Consider the following 23,881-nt stretch of genomic DNA (forward strand, 5'->3'; position numbering starts at 1 on the left):
TAGCCTATAACACAATAAATGTTGTGGACTAGAAGTACAATATTTGTGTGGAGCTAAGAGTAGGCCTGCCTCAAATTGTGTACTTAGTTGCAGTCATGCACTTATTAGACACAATAGTCATCCTGTTGAGTTTTTTGGCCCTAATCCTTTTCCGTAGTTCACCTCCATTGTATGTGAATAACAGAAAGATTAAACGGCAAAATCTCGGGAAGTGACCAAATGTACCGATAGAGCCCATATGATATAAAGGCTTATTTCAGGTCATTACTCACCCCGGTACACTAGGCGGAGGTGTGCACATTCTCCATCTAATTGAGTATCCGCCAATAAACACAAAGAAGAAGGAGAACACGAAGAAGACACAGCGGCGCTATCAACTAGCTTGGCAGGCTACGTCGAGGAAATTCTCTGGTAAACCAGTTAATTTTGATAGTTTTGTGATTTGCACAGCACCTCTCTGTCGTGTCCGCCGTGTGTGTAGCTGTTGTGAGATGCAGATAAGTGGAAAAAGCGGAGCCGGTTCGTTGAAATGTTTGCTCCCTTGGTGTTAGCTTGCCCGATAACGCGAGGATTAGCCTGGAAACGTTAGCCGTCCATGCTAATGCTGTAGCCCCTCGCTGCAACGTCGTTAGCGACTATCAACAGTATTTCAAATTATGTAATTACTGAAACCGTCCGAGTTGTTAAACATCGTTAACTCTTCCCAGACTGAAAGTTAAGATGAAGGCTCGTCGGTTCCGGTGTTACTTTGTTCGGTATAAGTTGGGTTAGCTAGCCTGATGCTATAAACAGCCACCAGCTATATAGGGTTAGTTCATATTGATGTCATGGTAACACAGAATTAGTTCATAAGAGAGGGCACCTTTCTTCATATCATCTATAAAGGAGCTACATCCAAATGTTTTTGTCTGTGCAGGAAGTAAGTGCCATATAAACCAAAGACGAGGAGGCCAAATATAAAAAAAACACAGTGTAACAAAGTAAAATTCAGCAGCAGCACAAACTACAGCCTTCAGAATGACCATACAGTTTCATCTAAACCTAACAATATTACGTTCAGGAAGGGAGAGTTTGTTTGCAGGGTTGTTGCTTTAGCCAGGTGGTGCACCTGATGTAGCTGAGTGTGGTGCACCAGTGCCAGCGGTGCATGTGCTGACTTTAGTTTCCAGGCTTTCACTTAAATTCAGAGCTCAACTGAATCTTCACAGTGTGTTTTTACAGCTGTGAAATGTAGACAAAAGGCAACGTGATGAATAGTTTACTAACGTCTTCCTTCTGGCTGGTTTGAAATCATAATAGCTCACAGCATTTCACTTAATGCAGCTTTAAGTTGTCTGTTTGATTCACATCACAATAAATGAAATACCTATGTATTTGTCAGTCTGTTAAGACAAAATTTGAACCCTTGAAGACATAACTCTGGGACTTCAGGCTTTTTGAACTCATTTGTTGTTGTTTTTTTTGGAACATGAATGTGTCATGAGATTAACTGATTAATGATAAATATTATTAGGAACACACTTTACTTTTTTTCACGGCACTAACTGGAACAAGCGTTTCTTAAACCATTTGCTTCTTTAGACTCTCATGTTTACACTTTTGTGTGGATGGGGTCATGTGGCTTTGCTGTAATAATGATTACATTACAATGATGTCTCATATTTAATTACTGTTTTTACTTAAGATTGTTCTCTGCTTTTAGCAAAGTTACTTTTTCTGTGATAACTTTGTTATTGGTGACAAAGATATTAGCGCTCCTCAATCCTCATTCATTCATCTTGTTGTTCTGATGCTGAAGTTAACCAGAGGTGTCAGTGTGTTCACTACCTGCTTCTCTTCATCCTCTCCCAGAGTGGTCTTTCTTCATCACTCCGCCTCAGCTTCGTCCCCTACACAAGCACTGCAGGATTGTTAGAGTTTTGCAGCTCTCCCTGACCTGCCAACATGCCAGCTGCACTTACAGATTCCAGTCAAATAATCTGTGAAGTCTGGGCGAGCAATGTGGAGGAGGAAATGAGGAAGATTCGGCAGATTATTCAAAGCTACAATTACATCGCCATGGTAAGAAAAGGGATAATACTGCATTTTTTTAAGGCAAGGTTATTAGAAAGAACACGGTTAAAAAATATTGGTATTTGAAAATATTGATCCTTTGTTGTTGATCACTAACTGATGTAGATGAAGGATGTTTGGGCTGAGGGAGAACAACAGACTGACAACTCATCTTTCTTTATTGTTCACCAGGACACAGAATTCCCTGGAGTCGTCGTCCGACCAATTGGCGAGTTTCGCAGCACAGTGGACTACCAGTACCAGCTGCTGAGGTGTAACGTCGACCTCCTGAAGATCATCCAGCTGGGCCTCACGTTCATGAACGAGGATGGAGACTATCCCCCCGGCACGACGACGTGGCAGTTCAACTTCAAATTCAACCTCACGTAGGCGACTCTTTTCCTCCTCTTTTCTTTCTTCTGCTGCTTTCTATAATTCAAGAGGTCGTTTTCATCTTATACCAGACTGAAGTTGAAGAGAACTGTCTGTTTTAGTAAAAGTTGCTGGTGCTGATAAAGATAGTGAGTAAATGTTGAAATGATTAAATATCTGAATCACTGGTTTCTGTATTGGAAAGCCAATAATGTACAATTAGTTTGTTTATCTTCGGTTTTACACGATTATGGCTTTGTTGGCTGAAGTTGTGAGTTGTTTGGTTTTTTTTTTTCCCCCTCACAGAGAAGACATGTACTCACAGGACTCCATAGACCTGCTCCAGAACTCCGGCCTCCAGTTTAAAAAACACGAAGAAGAAGGAATCGACACGCTCTACTTCGCTGAGCTGCTCATGACGTCCGGTCTGGTGCTGTGTGAAAACGTCAAGTGGCTCTCCTTCCACAGGTCAGTTGTCTTCACTGCTACTGCCAGTTCATGGTGGTTTACATCAGTGTAGTCCATCTGCCCTGACCTGGATCCTCCTGCTCTGATGTGTATTTTCCAGTGGCTACGACTTTGGGTACCTGGTGAAGCTCCTGACAGACGCACGGCTCCCTGAGGAGGAACACGACTTCTTCCAGATCCTGAACTTGTTCTTCCCAGCAATCTACGATGTGAAGTACCTGATGAAGAGCTGCAAGAACTTAAAGGTACTGTGGCTTGGATTCAAATGTGCAGAGTAGTTCTGTTTAAACTGTATCTCAGGTGTTGTTTCAACTCAGCAGTTTGAGACTTCACTTGCACAAACAGTACATAGACACTGCACAGGAAGACATAATCCATCAAATGAGGGGTTTCGAGATGTCTGACTTCTGTGTGTCTGTGCAGGGAGGGCTACAGGAAGTGGCGGACCAGCTGGAGCTGAAGAGGATTGGGCGGCAGCATCAGGCTGGATCAGACTCTCTGCTCACCGGCATGGCTTTCTTCAGGATGAAAGAGGTACGAGCACAAACAACAGTCTGGTCTTCCATAAATTTCACTGTAGATTCCTCAGCATCATCAGAATCTCCTGAGATTTCAACCAGTTTCCTTTAAGTTTACCTTTTTGTTCAGTGCAGTCTGTTCTGTCTGCACCACCAGCGGACCATGTTTACTGTAGACTGTGCTGATCAGTGTCCTCTGAAAGAACATTACTTCCTTTTTTTAATGCAGAAAACAAAATGTTTAAACCAATTTACCACAATAATCTGGATATTTATTGGTGAAAATCTGCTTAAAAAAAGAGTCAATAACATCAATGGACTTTAACAGTGGTGACCAATGCTGAGCTAGTACACACTGCTAAAGATTTCAACCATAAGTCATCACAAGCCTTAATCAGTAATCAAGGAAATGAGGATGATCTTGTTTTACACAGAAATTTAATTTAAAATTCAACTATAAAAAAATATCAAAGTTATACAATCTGATAGCCTGCAATAATTAACATTTCAAACATTCTCAAATGTTATATACAAACAAGTAAGTATAAAGTTTACTTTACTGATGTGTTAGACATAGGTAGAGGGCAGGTCTTGAATATTTGTATGGAATTTATTCAGCTTCTCTGAGCTCATGAAAACTGTCATCAACCACAAACATCTGTTAAACACAAACCTTCACAGTACAAAATGAGACAAATAAAACAAAATGTCGTCTTTGCAAACAAATAGAAAACAGAGTTTCTGTTAAACCTAATAATGCTGGTCACACAGATGACCAATCAGCTTTTAGACCATCTGTTTCCCATGATGCACAGAGGTCCTACAATCAAGAGGTTGCAAGTGCCTGGCTCCAAAAATGTAAAGCCTGGCACAACAGTTCATCTGATCATTTTTTTTTCTCTTGTTCAGCTTTTCTTCGAGGACAACATTGACGACGCTAAGTATTGTGGGAGGTTGTACGGCCTGGGCTCCGGCTCCACCCAACCCCAGAACGGCATTTCCAGCTCAGGCCAGGAGGAAACGAACAACAAGCACTGACCGAGCGCTCGACCTCTCAAGTGGAATTCGCACTTGTTTTAAAACCCAACCAGCAGATTCCCCCTCTGAGCTCCCTCAGCACTCGACCCCTGAACCAGACTCAACTAAATGTTTCTTTAAATTTCCCTCCTGAGTGACTGTAAAATGGACTCAGGGTGACAGTGGATCCTTCACTGGCTCGCTCGTTTCTTTTTAGTCACTTTTACTGAGTGTGTGGCCATATATTCAGAACACTTTTTAAAAGTCTGTCTTCATTTACAGCATTAGTGACACCCTTCTGTACAGCATGGGACCAGCTCCTGTATCACACTGTGATTTCAGACCAAACTTTGACAGGAACAGTCAGATTCTTCAGTTCAGACTAAACTTCATCAGCGGGGACTCGTCTCTTGTTGCAGGGATTTTATTTTTTTAAGTTAATGCTGGAAGGGCCTGTAAATTAAAAATGTATAATTTTGATGAGAATAAAATGTTTTAGCTCTTTTTCCACTTTCAGAAACTTTTAACAGTGTATAACTGTGCTTGGTTATGCATGTGTTTCGATGGGAAAAAACTACTACTACTGGTCTGTATATTCACGCACCAAACCAAACTGTCCACCGTCAGGTTTACAGATGTTGTGGTTACTGTTGTTTTTACATTCGACATTGTTTTAAACAGTTGTATATTAAATTGTTTTGTATTTTGAATGTAAATGTTAATTATTTGATTTTTTTTTAAACCACACTGACACACAGCTGGTCCAACATTTGTTGGAATTTGTGGAGCAGTAGATCAGACCTGTGACTTGAAGTTCAGTTTCCTTCTTACCTGGACAGGTGTCTACAGTCTCAGAAGGGAAGCTTTAAAAATAAAAAGGCAACAATTAGCTGATTATTGACAAATGACAAAATTAATCAGCTATTTTGATAACAAATCCCAATTTAACAATCTCAGTCTTTGGCTCTGGGACATTGTGATGGACATTTTAGTGTAGATAATAAAAGAACTTTATCAAAATGTACATTTAACTTTAACAGATGATTATTAATAAGTAATTGTTTAGTTTATCAATAACACTGTCTCAGATCTCCAAGATCCCATTGATCCAGGTGACTTTTCAGAACCCAGTTATGTTAAAATTTCAATGTAACCAAACAGAAAACTGCAAATCTTCTCATGTGAGAAGCTGTAAGAGAAGAATAAAAACTTTTGTTTTACTCATTTGTTAGTACTAAAGGAAATGTTCACATTTTTTCTAAGTCTGTCCTAAAACAGAAAACATAAAAATGAATGTTGTGGGTATTAGACCAGACAGAAACTTCACCTGACTGTGTAATTAGGTTTCTGTCTTTACAATCTAACCTTCTGACAACCTACACCAAACATTTCCAGTTTTGAATAGGCCTGACTGTTCAAGGCCTGTTCTAGCTTTGGATATTTAATATTAAAGCTACATTTCATTTACTGGCTCTGACAGTAATATTTATCGTTACACACAAGATTATCAAGATTTTTTGGGGTGATAAAAACATGACCTGTTGAAACCCATTTACCAGTGTGGACTGATCCGTCAGATCAGGACATGGGAGCACAGTAAACGAGTTGTATTCCTGTCGCCCTACGAATCACTCAGCTGTTACCTGCTCCTCCTGCCAGTGAGAAGCCAAATCTGTTCCAGCTCCAGGACACACAACTCCGCCTCCTTCACGCACATCTGGATGTGGAATCAAACGGACTCAGGATGCTCCATCATCTTGTAATTAAAGATTTTTTTTTTATTCAACACACAGCTGTACAGAGGAAGTGCTTCTTTCAGTCTCGCAGTGAGAGACTCAGGTGAGGAATCGCTGGGCGGCTCTCAGGACTGACGGACCTGATGCGTATTTGCGAAGCAGGTCTTTGGCTTTTTGTTGCAGGGACTCGGAGACGGGCAGCGAAGACTTGGTGCAGTGCAGGAGAACCAGGCAGCATTCAACAACATCTGGACGAGGATACATCTGAGAGAAAACACAAAGATGTAACGGTGGATAAATGATGATGGAGGTGGTGATCACCGGGACAAACGATCAAATGTTTGTACAGATATTCATAATCTCCACAGGATGAACTCTACTGACTTTGTTGAGCCCCTGAGTTTTCCTCTACTGCCAACAGCACATTTCCATTTTTAGTTTTCAGTGACAACTATTGGGTTGATTACCATGATTTTTATTTTATTCTATTTTTTACAGATGTCTATGTCCTCTCAGTATGAACTGTAGTAACCTTAGTGATCCCTTTAACTTTTCATCATCATCATCATCATCATCATCATCATCATCATCATCAGGTCAGAGTTTGTCACCAAATATCTAATATGATTACAAAATAACTAATTTCTACTGTGTTTAGTGCTAATTAGTAAATACACCCCCCCCCCCGTGATCTCAAACTGTGTGTGATGTGTATGGAGTTGTACCTTGGTTGTGTCTGGCAGGTCAGCCAGCTGTTTCTGGTGCTCTGACATCCTGGTAGACAAAGAGAGGAGGGTCTCCTGGTCGTCCGGCCTGAGGGAGAGAACGCAGACACTGACATCAGCAATCAACAAACTGACATCAGACATCAGACCGCAGGAAACTGGGAGTCTATTATAAATCAGCTCAAACACATGAGATCTTCAACATTTCAAGAGATCATCTGATCATCTATGAGTGAGAATGGCTGATACTGATCATTTTTTGTGTTTTATTATGGCAGTTAAACCTGTTAAAGGGACCACAAATCTCCTCCTTATTCAGTCAACAACATGCTCCTACTTTGTTGAACAGAGCAGAACAAAAAACTCTCAAGGAGCAAATCCTTTACCTGACAAGAGAACCTGATTATTTCACTACTGCACATTTCTAACGAGACGCACACATTTTAAATTACACAACTGCCTACCCCCCGCCCCGGCTCTACATCTCCCACCACCTCTGAGGCCGAGAGAGGAGACTTTCTCCATGGCAGAGGCTGACATGACGTCACTGACGTGAGGCACAAATGAGCGATAGAAACCTGATCGGAAAATTTACATTTTTTTGGTGATCGGTTTTTAAGATGATCGGTGACGAAAAGCATCAATTACGATCTACTGACGACGTATTTTTAATGAAAATCGGGCCAATCAATTGTTCCCTGTTAGTGCTTTACTTTATATTAATGGACAGTTAACACTCACATAAATGTGCAGGTATCGTTTCACGGGTGGATCAAATTTGTAACTGTTTTATTTACTTGCATCATGTTTCATAAGATCAAATGTTTTGGATGTAAAATTTTAATCTACAAAGTATCTAGTTACAGCTGCCAGATAAATGTAGTGGAGTAAAATCTACAATATCTCCCTCTGACATGTTGGAGTAAAAGTATAGAGCAGCATAAATTGCAAATAATAAATATACATATTTACTTTCCACCACCACAGGTCCACCTCACGCAGCATCTGTACATGCTGCCATGTTGACTGTATGGTTCAGTTTCTGCTAATATCAGGTTAAGAGTGTGTGTAGCCCTGGTGTGACTGTAGCTTCAAACCCAAACTTCACAAGCAGGAAAAGAACAACAAATAAATCTATCATCAATCATCAATAACGGAGCCCTCACCGTCCCCCAGCGTCAGTGGACCCCCGTCTGTCTGACGACTCTCTGGTGGAGGACATCTGCGTGGACGCGTCGGCCGGTTTCTCCCCAGAGTCGAGCTGTCCTCCCTGGGCTCGGCTGTGCTGCAGCATCATGGCAGCCAGCCGCTCCTGGATCTCTCTGACTGACCTCTGAGTGGCCTGATAGGCAGCGTGAGACTCACACAGAAGCAGCGAAGCATCAAAGTCCAGTTTATCCACCTCACCAGCAGGTGAGCAGACGCCCGTCTCTGACAGTCCTCCGTTCACCACTTTGTCCTTCGCCTCGTCTCCAGCACAGGACTCAGCTGCTGAGGGGGGGGGTCCGTTCTGGATCTGCTGGTTGTTGGCTGAGCTGCTCCACCAGCGTTCATACAGACGGTGGTAGTGGACGAAGGCCTGCAGACTGTTGGCGGCGGCTGCGGCTTCTTCTTCCTCTGTGTGAGGAAGTGTTCTGGGATATTTCCTGGAACAAACAGTGATGTCACCTGATGAGACAGAGAGAGGGAGAGAAAACAGCTCAGACAATAAAAATAATACACTGGGGCTGCAACTGATGATAATAACATTATTGATCAACCTGCTGATTTTAATTTTGAGTCTTAAAAAAAGTGGACATCATAATGTCCCAGAGATAAGACAGAGAAAGAGATGGACAGAGACAGACAGACGTACCGTCAGGGAACAGCAGCCTGCAGAGCTCTGCAGAGACACAGAAGTGCCCGGTGTCTCTTGGCCAAGCTGCTGCCTGCCACAGTTCCTTCATCAGCTGTCCATCATCATCCAATAACCAGCTTAGTAGAGAGCGGGTCAGGTGGAGGGATGAATACAGCAGAACCTGAGGACGAAGAGAGAGACATGTGAGGAAAGACAGGAGGACAGTGAGACACAGGAAACAGCTGGAATCAGATGAATCTTCATCTGTGCTCTGACCACAGAGGGTGCTGTTGCCTGTTGAAAATCTACTGTATAAAATCAAGAGAAAGGTTCGAGGACTCTACCTGTCTGAGGGGGACGTTGGTGGTGGGGGCCGGACTCTCCACCGACTTCAGTTCCTGCAGAAGAGCTCCGGCGCTGCAATGACCCTCTGACTTCTGTGAGACACCAAACTGCTCCTCCCACACGTCTCTCACTCGGTCCTGGATGCTGATGTGACCCCCGCCCGGCGACGCCCACGGGTGAGTGGAGACACAGGACTGGGGTATGACTCCGGAGTCGGCCAGCATCACGGACAGCAGCTCGGTGACGCAGAGGTGCAGCCTGTGAACCTGCAGATGAAGAAATTCACTTTTCAACAGAGAAATTTCACAACATCTTTTTCAGACTTTTGACTTTCCTCAAAGTTAAACTGTAAAGGAATAAAATCAGCTGCTGTTCTTTTAATTCACTTTTTAAAGGCTTGAACTGCAGATGATTTCATTTTTAAGACTTTGGAACCACAGACCTCTTGTTTTATCTTGATATCACTGAAAAATAAAGTGAAACCCAACATCATCTGTGTTGCTGAATTCTTTTTCTGTGTTGTGTGATGTTTTTGACACTGACCAACAGACCCTCCTGTGAGCTCAGGACTTCCTGGGCTTCGACCCAGTTCTCAGCACCGGCCAGGTCTTTAGCGCACCTCAGCGCCAGCAACTGAGCCAGAGCAACTTCCCCAGAAATCCTCGCCAGGCTGGCCGCTGTCCTCAGAGAGGAGACGTCGTTCTTCCTGGCGATGACTTTGGCTGCGTCGAAACTTGCTCCAGCAGCCAAGTAACTGAGAGAAGAGGTGAAGCAAAGAAGAAAAGGCAGGTTTAGATAATGTCTGTAAAGACGTTTTAATTAAATTTAAAGCTCCATCCAGTCTAAAAGGTAGATGTCCATGTGTGCTTTTATTATAAAGCAGGTCTAGGTTCTATATTAATACTGTGAAAGTATCAAAGCCTCAGTCCACAGAGAAATGCACACAGCCTGTATTCAGAAACTGAGCCTTAAAACCAGCCGTCAGGACTTCTGGAACTTTGTGATGTCACAACAAAGCAGTCACCACCCTCAGCCATGCCCCAAGCCCCGCCCACCTGGACCCACCATCCATCCATGCAGGATTTGGTTTGCCTGAGTGTTTACCCGAAATCTGCTGTATTTTTACTGGATCGCTCAGAAAACAGTGAGTCAATCAGAAGAGAGGCTCAGATCCTCTCTTCTGATTGACTCATTGACCTGTTGTTACTAGAGCTCCAGAGAGAAGCCTGAGAGAGGGGATGTAAAACTAAACTGAGATGGTTTTTGGTTCTTAAAACCACAGATATATCTTCTGATGGAGATCAACACTTCTCACCATTTGGCAGCGGCAGACAAATGTCCGTCCTTCTCCAGCACAGCAGCCCAGCAGGTGTAGAGCTCCTTCAGGACGGGCTCGTCCGCTGGCAGCCTGGCTTTCACCAGAGCTATGGCCTCCCTGACAGAAAACACACACATATGAATATCACCTAAATAAATTTGAACATGTCACTGTGATGTCATACGTCCATTAAAAACTGAACCTGTAGAGCTTGTGGGACTGCAGCAGGTCGACGGCCTCGTACAGCTTGTTGATGGACAGCAGGTGAGATGCTGCCTTCAGGTACTGCTCCTGCAGACACAGCTGCTTGACAAAGGCCTCGACCGCCCGGCTCCACACCTGGAAGCCAGCTGCCGGAGCAAACAGCAAAACAGAGGGGTTTTTTTTCTCCGTTTCAAAATCAGAAGCAAAGACCAATGAGAGGTGATTGCAAAGTGACCGAACGAAAATAAATACTAAAAAATAAAAATGAGGGATCATGAAAATATATCATGAGCTTATGAAACACTACGTCAAAATGGTGATACAAAAAAAAAAGATTTACACAGTAACTTAGAATGATTAAGTCAAAAATATCTGTTAGAGAACAAATTTCTTCAGTCAATTAGACTTTGATAATTCAAATTAGTATTTAGTCAAAATTGTGAGTCTGGTTATGACTCTGGTAAGATCATAAATCATTTCAAACTATTTACTTTCACAAAGTCAAAATATTGATTATTTATTCAAAATGAGGAGAAACTCAGTGCAACCAGCCTGTTGCTGTTAGTTCAGAAAATACTTTTACTTTACTTTTTTAATTTTAAATTTAATTTTAAATTTAAGCTGTCAGAAATCAGCATCATGTCAGAGGTTCAGTGAATCTGTCTAAGCTCAGTGTTATCTTGTCATAAATCAGTATGAAGGTGGTCACCCATTGGAGCGATGGAGAGCAGGTGGTCGTTCAGCTCTCCCTTCTCTGTGGCGAGCTGCAGCGCCCCCTCCAGGTCTCCACTCCACAGCCGCAGGTACACAACAGAGTCGTAGTGACCCGCCTCCACGTGACCCTCCTCTGAAGAGCAACACACACACACACACACACACACACACAGGCTTAAACAAAGTGAACATTAGAGCTGTTGAATTTAGAGCTTTAGTCATCATCAGCAGGACATGAGATGATTTACATCTCAGGGTTAATGTGTGGTTGAGGCTGACTACAGGTGTCTGGTTTTAAGTACGTGTTAATTACACCAATGAAATCATAAAGTACAAAAAAATCACTCAAGGGCATAAACACAATTTGCAGTTGGCAAAAACAAGAGAACAGAACTTCAGTATCAACTGTAGTGTGCTAATCTTATATACCACACAACAAAACTGTTAATCCAGGCTGAGGGAAAAAAAAAAGCAAACAAAATACAACACACACCTTCGGCCTCAAACATGCGGTGCAGTGCCTGCCTGTCGGAGAAGAGGCCCAGGTGGATGTGCTCTCCCTGGCCTGGGACACAGCCTGCAGGGGGCGCTGCAAAACAAACACACACACTCTCACTGACACAATACATTTCCTTGCCCTTGACCTTAACCTTACCATCACTACTAAATGTCTAACGGGGCTTCAGAGAGAACACGACGATGCCACCACCGCTCTAAACCTAAACCTTTATCCTGAAACCAAGTCTTAAAAAGAACTTTAAAGAGGTCCTCACTTCACAACTAGAATTACCACCTCGCGGTTACATCCTGGTTTATCCAGAGTCAGATAAAATATTCCTCCTCCTCCGTGTCACTGTGCAGGCTACTGAACAGACTCAGTCTCACCGCTGTTGTGTCTGACGGAGGCCAGAGTGATGCAGTCCTGCAGCAGCTCCTCTTTGGGCCGGTGGTCCATGCACGTACTGAGGGGCAGCATGGAGCGAGGCTTCTTCTTCTTCAGCAGTGTGTCTGGAAACACTAACACAAACACATCCATATAGTTACATACACAAACGTGCACACACGATTTGAAAAATATATCCAGCTGTGAAGTTAAGTACATACTACACCTGCTTTGTCTTTGCTCTTGGCAGCAGCAGAGGATTTTCTTTGTGTCTCAAAAGTGGCTGAAACAAAAAGTGAGAATTAATCTGTGACCCCCAACAATCGCACCCTTTTTCAAATCTGTTGTCGTTTCCCGCTCTGTTACCTGGTGGAGGCACAGGACTCTTCGTTGAGCTGACCTCATCTTCCTCATCCTCACCAGACAGCTCCTGTCCTGTCACACTCTTCTCTCCTCCTGTAACCGGCTCCCCGTTCATCTCTGACGGTGTGGCCCCTCCGGCCCCCGGCGTCTTCTTGTTCTTCCTCTTCTGCTTGAGATTGGTCTTCTTTTCCCTCAGCTCCACCATCTTTTTCCCTGAGAGGTAAATCAAGTGAACGTTACAGTCGAATGTGTTTGTTTTTGTTTTTTTTGTGTTGGAGTTTCTGGTGTTTCAACAGTTTTCACCTTTAGGTGGCTTTGTAAACTCTTGTTTGGAGACTCTCCACTCCTGCACGGTGAAGTCCTTCCCCCCAGTCCAGATCACATCTGGATCGACGGGCGACCAGTCCACGCACAGCAGGTAACCGACGTGACCGCGGTAGTTAGAGACAGGTGCCTCCTGCAGGACATCCCACACCTGGACAGAACAGAAACATGCAGCAGTGTAACCCTGTGTCAGATTTACTCGCTTTAAGTGGGTGAATCAGAACAGAAGAAAAGAAGAAAACAAGGAATCACAATATATAAAGGAGATAAACACTGGTGGATGCACTCAACACATGGCATCCAGATTCCAGATGTTTTACAGTTTCTGGGCTCTTTCAGTTGGACTGCGATGCATCCGACATCCTCATGGTTTTTTCCCCCGCTGCCCGGTACTGACCTGGGCTGTGCCGTCATACGAAGCGGTGACCAGCTGGGCTTCATGGTGCGGACTCCAGGCCATGCTGGTGATTTTAGCTGTGTGACCACACAGCCTGCGGTACGGCTCCGTCAGCACCACGGGGCTGTCTGGAGGATCCTCTGCACAAACACATCACACTCATGTTAACACCTGCTGAGCCCTTCAAATGTTACACATCTAAAATATGATCTTCATCCCAGAGTAGCTGCTAAAAGTCACAGACATGCTCTAATTTATAAATTTGGGTGAACTAGCTACGTCTGTTTAGTGTGTGATTTATTACATTAATTGTGGTGAGATTGAGACATAGGGAAAGCAGCGTGAATTATGAGCAGATGGTGGAAAAACTGCTGATGAAGCAGCTTGTCCCAACTGACTGGTCTGTTCCTAAGTGTTAAAAACCTGCGAGTTGAAAGTTTTAGTGATGATCTGGACTCTTCTATAATAGTGGGAGTACACTGCATCTTTTTTGCATTAATTTTTGCACCTTTTCCTGCTGTGACCTCTTTCAGAGCACAAACACTGAGGATCCAAGACTTTTACAGGAGCACCAACCCACCTCCATGGCAGCTCACTCTTTCTCCCCTTCATCTGCATGTGTGTAACTGCGTGTGATGACAATGCTCCCTGCAGTTGTGTGTGTGTGTGTCCTCCATCTCAGCTGACAGTGTAAAAGGCATCAATTGCCTCACACACACTAAATTTGGTGTAAAAAGTGTATAAGAGAAGCCACCATCAGAGTAAAGAGAGTCCCATGGGTACTAACATGTTTTCAAGAAAGTTGGTTTGTTATGTTTAAGTTTAATTTTATTGCACTTTAGCTCCTAATATGTACAGAGAGGAAACCCAGCCAGCTTCCAATTCCTTGCATCAACTGAATAAAACAGTGTGTTTGAGGTCTCTGCCCACCTATGACAGAGCGGAGATCGTGCACGTAGACGATGGCGTTGCTGGAGCCTGAGGCCAGGAGGCCGTGCAGCTCGGGTGGAGAGCTGTGCTCATGATGCCACCGCAGCGTGTTGATGATCTTGTGGTGCTGCTGGATGCTGCACAGCAGCTTGAGACTGGGAGCCTGATACACGTCGATGCACCTGCAGCAGAGAGCACGTTCAGAGAGCCAGTCAGACACGCAGCAGCTAATCCATTTCTCTGTAGCCTAAAGACTCTGAGCTGTCGGGACTCCACAGGCTGATGGTCTGTTATGAGAAAAGGTCAGGCCCAACTGTTCACTCACCCGTCCTCATTGCCGATGGCAACCACTTTCCCGTCTGGCTTCCAGCTGAGGTCAGTGTGTGGAGACAGCTTGTGCTGTTGGGAAGCAGAGATCACCTTTATAACCTTTTCAAATCACCTCCATTTACATTCAAACACAACAAACTGTCAGGAGCTGCAGCTCTGACACTGATAACCTGAAGTCTGTCAACTTCTTATGTGAGTTTCCTGGGTTTGTTTTCCACCTTCAGTTGTGTTTGTCAGGTTGTGGCTCCTGAACTCCGTGCATGGATGTAAAAAGGGCCTGAGACCGATAAAAAAATGATTCATTCCCACTGAAAATATGATGAAAATCTCTTTTTCTGACATTAAAACTAATTGCATCCATTGGAAAAATTTACATAGACCAAGACTGGTCCCTTTTGTGCACATACAATCTAGGACTGGAAGAACTGCTTATTGTGGGAACTGTTGGGTTTCTCTCTGCGACACTGTATGTTCTTGACCTTACTCTGTACAGTGCCTTGAGATTAGGGTTGTGCGATCTGGCAAAAAGGTCATATGAAAATCTTTTTGGACAGAATGCAATCTGCATTTCTAAACTTAAATATCTAAATACAGCCCCTTGAACTGCTTCAGGATCCTGAACAGAACTGGAAGGATGGTTCAGGAATTGGCCAAACTGATACATGCATCAGTCATGGGGGAAAACATGTCTTCTTATTTTGCGGTTGTACCATGTTGGTGAATAAAGAACATGCACATGATCTACTCACTAAACCACCAACCAACATAGCAAAAGCACAAACTTAAAGCTCAGCCACACGACAGACTGCAGGTGGAATGGCCCAGAGGATTATATCGTCATCATCACGTCATCATCGCTCTCACCTTGATGTTGTTGGTGTCTCTGATCAGCTTGTCGATGTCCGACGCCTCTCCGCTCAGCTTTGACGGATCGTGCTGCAGGATGATACCTTCGCCGGCGCAGCTGTACAGGCTGTACGATGACTTTCCTCCTGCTGCACCTGAGCATCACGCACACACGAAATCATAGTTAGTTTCAGGATCATGGATCAACAGACAAATGGTCAAAGGTCAAGGTCACAGTGACCTCACCAAAGTTTTGGCCTTGTGAAAGCAGTATCTCCCTAACGCCTTGAGGGAATTTCTTCCAATTTGGTGCAAACATTCACTTTGATTCAAGGATGAACTGATTAGGTTTCGTTGGTCAAAGGTCAAGGTCAGTGTCACCTCACAAAACATTTTTTAGCCATTACTCAACAGTGTAATTATAATTAAAATTTCACACAAATGGTAAATATTCTATATGATTCTGGATAAACAGGGATGTGATCTGAAACTCCTGAGACGTTGTTGTCTGTTGAGAGTGTTGTTGCAGGGTCAGACGTGGGTCGACAAGATTTTTGAGATTTTCAGGTGGGCCACTGGTTGGAAAAGGTTGGGAACCACTGAATTTGTTGTAACGGGGTCCTAGTCTTAACTGGTCTGCTTCATCAGGTGCATTTAAAATGAAATGACAGTTGTCACCCGCATTTCTAAAAAGCAGGTGGTGTAAAACGTCTAATTTACTCTGCACTCGTGCACACTCAAGGGATTTTAATATAAAGAACATGATGCAGATTGTTGGCACGACAACAACTATGTTTACAATTTCAGAGTCGAGTGACTGATACACTAATCAAGATGTCATCTGTCGACAGCTGGTAGAAATCCACTTCCTGCGTGTTGTCTTCACAAGCGGCTGAAGTTGGGGGAGGTGAGCAGTAAGTGTTTCTTGAGCACATTCAATTACAGAGACAAGCTTTTTTTTTTTTTTTTTGCTGACTTGCTGCTTTAAGGTTCCCGCTGCCAGTGTTTCTGCTGGGTCAGAGCGTTCAGAGCAAAAAGCAGCAGTTGGTAAGAGTTCATTAGGAACTTACCAAATGACATCGGGGGCACTGGGGGTCCCCAAGCCAATGTGTACACTGTTTTTCGGTGATAGGAGCTCGATATCTGAGGAGGCCTGGGAGGAGATGGAGCAGAACAAATGACCAGTCAGGAAAAAAAGGACATGGACAGCTGGAAAAATGGAACATCGGGGACCTCGAGGGATTATGAGAAGGATCCACAAGGTCCCCCGCGAAAACCGGTTTTAATTCATGACTTTCACTGCAAGTTTCCACACTTAAAGTCCAACTGAAATTTCAACAGTCATCTCTTTTGGCAGTCGCGAGGGCAAGCACACAGCCGTCTTTCCACAGCTTTTTTCACATTGCTGCACTTCTTTTCAAGCTGACACCACCAACTGTCAAACAGTGGAAAAGTCTGAAACTGCAGGACAGAAAAGTGAACATGCCCACGTGCATTCTCATGCATGTGCACGACACAAACAAAATGTGTAGTCACTTATAAATACATTGCTCCACAGACCTAGTAGTGGTCAAAATCCACATGGTACCTTTAAGATTAGTTTATATTTTTATGTTACTGAAGGAAAGGGTGAAAAAAGCTGTCACGCTTTTGACAGGTGAGCCAACACAATGAAAACAAACTGTTGTCCTGGTAAGTGTAGTTTATAGCCAGGGATAAACTTTGTTATTAATGGTTCTGAAGAATAAAGACTACACCAGTACCCACACTGACTGTGGTGCAACAGCTACTTAACTATTTGGCTATCTGCAAATGTTGTTTGTTTGACAGCTGGTTTAGCAACACACAAAAGAGCAACACAAAATGTTTGTACATCAGTAGGACACCTTAGCTGGAAAGCCAAGGCTAGCTGAATTCTGGGCCATTGGGTTCAAAGCTTTAAGAGGTGGAGCTAAGGTGAATGTGTGTGGACTGATGTGATTGACACCATTTGGTGACATAACTTAGACAAATGCAAAACTTGAAACGATGGATCTTACTTGTTTGAGAAGACGTCATAGATTCCAACTTTACCATCATCTGTTCCAAAGGACAAGGACCCCTCTCTCTTCGGGTGCCACGCCAGCTGCAATGACAGAATTTTTTTTTTTTTAATGCATCTTAAGCTCAAGCGCTTTTGTGTTATCTCAGAGTTTGTAGAAGGAGTAATGGCTCGACGCCTGATATTGTTCAGCCATTGTCATTAACCTCAGACACGACTGAGGTTTCAGCATTACAATGAAACATTTCAGGAGAGTGTGTGGCCTTATCAGCAGCTCAGCTGAAGAATTTATTAAAAAGCCGACTTTTCGACAGCAGAGAAATGTCATTGTTTTCTTTTTCCTCTGAGAGTTTCTGCCTAGAATACATTTCAGAAAACTTCCAGAACCTCTCATGCAGACTAAATTAATTAGATCTAGTCTGTGAGTTGTCCTTATCAGGTCAACAGATACAGTCAAAGTCAATTTAAGTTAAAGGTCCCATATTGTATAAAAGGTAGATGTCTGTGTGTTTTTTGATTATAAAGCAGGTCTAGGTTCTATATTAATACAGCGAAAGTATCAAAGCCTCAGTCCACAGAGAAATGCACACAGCCTGTATTCAGAAACTGAGCCTTAAAACCAGCCGTCAGGACTTCTGTAACTTTGTGATGTCACAACAAAGCAGTCACCGCCCTCAGCCATTTCCCAAGCCCAGTAAGAAGCCTGAGAGAGGAGATGTAAAACTACACTAAGATGGTTTTTGGTTCTTAAAACCACAAATATATCTTCCGATGGAGATCAACACTTCAAATAAAACACCAGACAAGTGTAAAACATGGGACCTTTACTATTTTACTATGATAAACTTACATGAGGCATTTAGACGAAATCAAATTAAAAGTGAACATCTTACCGCTGTGACCTTGGATTTGATGCCCTGCCAGAATGACCTGGTGTCATACTGGTTCTGGGTGGTCAGCGTGTTCCAGACCCGGATCATGTTGTCACCGACGCCCAAAGCCAGACACCCTGCACCCACAGGGGAGAAGGTCAGGGTGTAGACGAAACCACCCAGGGTGGGCAGAGTCCAGCAGCAGTCCAGAGAGTCCAGGTCCCAGCATTTAATCTGGAAGATAAAGACTCAGGTCAGGGCTCTCAGCAAATACATAGTTCTGTCAGTAAATCTTTTGCTTTTGTGCTTTCCTGCAGAGTGTTAGATTAGAAGAATGACACCACTCTTGTCTGTATGCTAAATATCTAGCATGCTCCAGCCACTAGTTAGCCAAGTTTAGCACAAAGTTTTGCCTGTGACCGTCCATAAAACATTGAATTGGCATTTTTTAGGTTTTTGCACAGATTAAGGAGTTGAAATACAATGTGTAGATCAAAGCCAAGTTAGCTGATTCTCCTGTTTCCAGTCTTTGTGCTAAGCTAAACCATCTAGCTGCTGGCTGTAGCTTCATATTTAGTGGACAGATCTAACTGAGGAAGAAGGTGAACAAGCAAGTTTCCTAAAGTGTCAAACTATTTCTTTGAGCTTTTCATTCCTGGTAAATTCATGCAGAGCTGCATTGTTCTCATCTTTATCGTGATTGTTGCAAAACAACTGACTGAAGACTTTTTTGCCTGCTAGCAGCTGCAACAAAAGTGGAGCAAGAATTCTATATTTTGTAAGACCAGCAATGAAAAGAGTGGATTTATTGCTGGAGTTCCTGCACCTTTTATAAAACCAAAGACTTTCTGGCTTGAAATAAAGGTCAAATTTCTTATGTTACTCAAAGGTATACATTTGTAAAACAGCAGTGTAAGCAGGACTGAACTGCTGTGAATGTCAAGCAAGATCTGATGATTTGGTATTTCAGTCCTAAAAAAATATCTAACTGGCCCAGATGGAAGGTCATCAAGGTCCTGTCCAATAATACATTAATATATATATCTACACACACACACACACACACACACACACACACACACACACACACACACACACACACACACACACACACACAACAGACCTAAAAAGAGAGTTTTCCCAGTATGTGTCAGACCAGATTAAAAGCACATGTTATGACCCACCTCTCTGTCCATGGAGGTGCTGATGAGCAGCTCCCTGTCGTCCTGCAGGTGAACTGAACTCATGTTGAAGACGATCCTGCTGTGGTTCTGACCGTCTGCAGATGACCCCAGCAGAGTCCACCGCTGCTTCCCTGTCTTGGTCAAGTCCCACAACACCAACTCGCCACTGAGGACACACGGGCACAAATATAAGCCCAAGCAACTTCATAACTAATTTAAGCATTTGATATATAATGTCTCTTGCATGGTCCTGTTCTTCTGCACTGTTAGTTAGTTATCATTATAACACAAATTTGTGTGCACAACAAATGAAAAAGCAACTCAGAATTCGAACAAAATGCAGAGTAGATAGTCCACACGGTCTTTTTACATTTTGTTTTATTTTGTCCTGTATTCTATCCTGTTAATCTGCTATTCAGCCACGCCACTGTCAACACTGTTTTATTTGAAGTGTTAATCTCCATCAGAGGATATATTTGTGGTTTAAGAACGAAAAACCATCTCAGTGTAGTTTTACATCTCCTCTCTCAGGCTTCTCTGAGAAACTCAAGGAACAACAGGATAGTGAGCCAATCAGAAGAGAGGCTCTGAGCCGATGAGCCATAAGGGCAAAATCACATCCAGACTATACTGAAATAACTTTATTAAAACCAGGTAAAAACTTGTATTTGCTTAAGGAAATGATTCATTAGGGTTTTAAAAATACAAGCCACAGGCCAAATGTTTTTATCCAACACTGTTGAAAACCACTACAGAGCTCTGCTGCTATCATGTTTCATCAGGTTGCTTCTAATGTTCTGATTTAAAAACGCACGCATACCTGAAGCAGCTGGACACGAGTTGTGTCGGTCGTCCCTTCGGCCAGTGGACGCTGAGCCAGAGTCTCTCTTTGACCCCAGGGTCGACTGCAGAGCCTCTTTTCTTCAGATACGGCAGCTTCAGAGTCATCACGCCTGCGAGTGGAGGAAGACGAGAGGACACAGAGTTCCATCTTTCTTAAAGGACATCAGCAGTGTGATAAATGGCTGCTACTAACTGTACTGCAACTATAATCGATAGAAAATCTAATTTGGTTGAAACTTGGCTGAATCTCTCACCTTTGCCCTTCACTGTGCTCCAGATCCTCAATGTCTGGTCTTTGCTCCCAGAGGCCAGATAGCAGTCCTTCTCCTCCCCTGCAGACTCTCCATTAGTTACTATATGAACTAATGGATGAAAAAAGGTGTCCAGATATCATATAAACCAACATTTTCCATTGACACATTATTGTCTTTTTTATTTGCATTTTATCTCATCAAAATCTTGTCATTTGTGCAAAAGTAACACACAGTCGTGAAAAGGGGCTGGTGTTTCTATAAACTTAACGCTACCTTCACTGTCCTCCGGTCTGCTGTCGCCACAGAGTGGCGACCATGCCAACGAATGGATCTCATCGTCGTGTCCACGGAGACGCTGCATCACCTCACCTTTCTTACTCACGTCAATCAGTACGATCATCCCGTCTTTGTACCTTCGAGAGTGCAATGACAGCGTTGTCACAATCACTGATATTCACTGATATAATGGGGGCTCCAGTTTAATAGTATATTTTTAATTGTTATTGTATTTTTATATTTTATGGTTTTTTTTCCAATAAATATCGCATTTGGCGGAAAATATCACAATATTGGATATTATCAAATATCGGCCCAAGTCTATTACAGGTATTCATAAAATGCAACTTTTATATCAGCTGCAAAAACATCACCAAACAGGTCTCAAACAGTTCACCTGAAATGATCAACAAAACTGGAGGAAACAGCCAATAAATGACTGAAGCTGCATCAGAGCAGTCCCACCAGCAGATCTGCAAGGTTCTCATGATATTAATAATAATAATTAGTCTATTTTTTGGGCATTGAATACACACTGTGTAACTAACAGGGCATTATGTCTGGAATCTCATTTGAGCACATTTGAGTTGTTATCTTCGTTCAGTTATCATCTCTGTTCATATCAAACTATGCCGCACTGGAACTGGAAGCTGTCTCATTTTGATTCTTAGTTTCTGGCCTTTATTTAGTAGAAAAACATTTTAAAGCTTGTGAATCACCCAGCTGAACTGTGGTGGACTGTACAGATGTGCTCTCTGTTGTCTCCTTACCCGACAGCCACAGTGCTCCAGCTGTGAGGGGAGCAGGTGAGGCAGAAGATGGTCCTCGGCTCGGGAAAGAAGCTGGCAGTGTCTCCCGTGTGGAACCAGTGACAGACAACGATGCCCTTCTCATCCCCCGACACCACCAGGTTTTTATCCACCGGGGACCAGTGCACTGCTGAGATGGGGCTCTGTGTGTGGACAAAACAGCTGTAAGTGACGTGAAGTGTTTATTGACATAATATTGTCTGGATTCAGAGGAAGGTTTTGTATCTTATGATGCTCAAAATGCTTTTGATGTCTTCTTTTCAGAAAATCACTTAGAAGGACATGTTTTTTTTTTTTTTACAAGTTCTGGCATATATAGCCTTATAAACACAAGCTATTATCGGAGTCTAACATATTGTTGTCAGTATCGGCTGCAATTTAACTGAATGATGACATGATGATTTTCATTTGTTTGAGGAAACATCTTGTGGCCTCAAAGATGGAAGCTTCACCATCCTGTCAGTCTGTGCCATTCGTTTTCAAAATCAAACCACAGAAAAAAATATCACTTGGAGGTATAATTTGAAGCTAATAATGGAAAGAAAATAAGTAATGCCCTCTCTAACCCAACTCTAGAAATCTGTTGAGCCGTTTGCCCCCCTGCAGAGTGAAAAATGTCCTCTGCATCCTGTCGAGCTCGGATGGAAAACTTTCCCTCTGGACTGGGTGAGAAGTTCAATGTCTCCATGGCAGCACAGAAATGTGAAACCAATATGTGCGACAGTGTCTGAACAGAGAAAATACTGCTTCCGCTTCAGAGGTGGGAAAGCAGCCTCCCATTTACCTTCTGCTGCTGGTGCAAAGCAGACTGCAGCCTGCAGGGGGCAGGAAATGCACAGTTTTTAAACTGGCTATGAAACAGTGTACACTCACCTGATGAGCTGCATGTTCACGTATAAGAGTCTTGTTGTCTGAGTCCCAGAAGCGAATGCTGCCATCGCTGGAGGAGCTGACACAGATGTGACTCTGTCCTGCGTGCTGACAGAACGAAAAGCCCGAAACCAAGTCTTTATGGCCGACGAGCTCGCCTGAGAAACACAGAGGTTCGGATGTCAGTGTCACCACAATGAAAAGACAGGAATGAGGCCACAATGTACTGAAACTGAGGCAAAAGCCACTGACATCTCTGCAGAATCGGCTGCAGAGAGCAGACTTTTTAAGGCTTGCAATTAATGATTATTTCCATTATCAAGTCATCTCTTGAGCATTTTCAATTAGAGGGGCACTCCACTGATGTTATAAATGATAATGAAGATCTTTGGACGAGCCGAGCCTGTATAAATAGTTGCATAAAGCTTCTGGAAGAGCTTTCTACAGTTATCCAGAGTTTAAACTTTCAGTTTAAGTGGACATTTACTCGGGCGGATCTGATGAATGATAGAGACTCATGAAAGTGCAATAAACAAATCACAATTGAGACTCATTACTCAGACAAAAACAGCTTCCCCATCATCTTCATATTCTTTTAACCGAGCTATTCAGTTTAAAATGATTAAATAAATAAAAAAAGACAAACTCACTCACATTTTTTGTTGATAAATGGCTTAATGGATGAAGTGACTATCAAAATTGCACATATTAACATATATATTATATTGATATAAGAATATATTATTAGATTGCTCATCTCAGCTCTGATTTCAGATGGATTATACAGTATTAATGTAATGTAATGTATTCAAAAAGTATTACTAATGTAAATGTGACTTGAACAGATCTTTAAATCAAAGATTTATTTGGTCTTTCTGTGGCTGACGAAGAGGTTAATCAACTAATCGTTTCATTTCAGATACTCAGATTCAAGTCAGTAGCAGCTTCGTTTGGACAAAGATACGACTTCTACCCGCTTTTCATTTTTCTTTTGACCGCAGGGATTTAAAGACAGACACCGGAGAGAGCAGACTCACCCACCACCCTGCAAGAGGCTGCAGACACATCGATCAGGTAAACGATGTTTTTAGCCCCGACGCCCAGCAAGCCGCGGCTGCAGACGTCGCTGCAGCGCGAACAGTACCAGTTGGGAGAGGCGGGCAGCGACCTTTCGTGCATGGCGCCTCTGACTGCTTCAATTTGATTTTCTTCGCTCAAATAAAGTCTGAAAAACCAAAAGCAAACTTCTCACATGTTACCCGCACTGTCGTAGCTACAACATTGACTGCCGTACGGTCAGCGCTCTGTCGTAAATCTTGCCGGTGCCAAGTACGGCATCTTAGTTGGGTCAAA

General features: G+C 43.1%; 2 protein-coding genes across 2 annotated transcripts; one reads left to right on the forward strand and one right to left on the reverse strand.

The window, feature by feature from the left end:
• The first annotated feature begins 142 nt into the window (after positions 1 to 142).
• cnot8 (CCR4-NOT transcription complex, subunit 8) lies at positions 143 to 5,137 on the forward strand. The gene is made up of 7 exons (XM_071505847.1): positions 143 to 411; positions 1,852 to 2,061; positions 2,245 to 2,438; positions 2,731 to 2,892; positions 2,993 to 3,137; positions 3,316 to 3,426; positions 4,320 to 5,137. The coding sequence occupies exons 2-7, from the start codon at positions 1,945 to 1,947 to the stop codon at positions 4,446 to 4,448; spliced, it is 858 nt and encodes a 285-aa protein (XP_071361948.1). The 5' UTR covers positions 143 to 411; positions 1,852 to 1,944; the 3' UTR covers positions 4,449 to 5,137.
• Positions 3,830 to 23,842, reverse strand: gemin5 (gem (nuclear organelle) associated protein 5). Its single transcript, XM_071505845.1, has 28 exons — positions 23,566 to 23,842; positions 22,532 to 22,686; positions 21,620 to 21,801; positions 20,847 to 20,986; positions 20,574 to 20,681; positions 20,297 to 20,429; positions 19,477 to 19,642; positions 18,314 to 18,526; positions 17,419 to 17,504; positions 16,450 to 16,532; positions 15,398 to 15,534; positions 14,529 to 14,602; positions 14,204 to 14,385; positions 13,274 to 13,413; positions 12,856 to 13,027; positions 12,556 to 12,765; positions 12,416 to 12,472; positions 12,192 to 12,323; positions 11,800 to 11,895; positions 11,302 to 11,439; positions 10,591 to 10,738; positions 10,386 to 10,505; positions 9,614 to 9,824; positions 9,070 to 9,336; positions 8,744 to 8,906; positions 8,055 to 8,556; positions 6,889 to 6,976; positions 3,830 to 6,427 (listed from the first exon to the last, which is right to left on the reverse strand). Exons 1-28 carry the CDS (start codon positions 23,705 to 23,707, stop codon positions 6,263 to 6,265), a joined length of 4,410 nt encoding a protein of 1,469 aa, XP_071361946.1. The 5' UTR covers positions 23,708 to 23,842; the 3' UTR covers positions 3,830 to 6,262.
• Positions 23,843 to 23,881: the final 39 nt, after the last annotated feature.

This window comes from Trachinotus anak, unplaced genomic scaffold, assembly GCF_046630095.1.
Source record: "Trachinotus anak isolate AG129_WGS33_773 ecotype Australia unplaced genomic scaffold, CSIRO_AGI_Tana_v1 ptg000020l, whole genome shotgun sequence".
Lineage (NCBI taxonomy): Eukaryota > Metazoa > Chordata > Actinopteri > Carangiformes > Carangidae > Trachinotus > Trachinotus anak.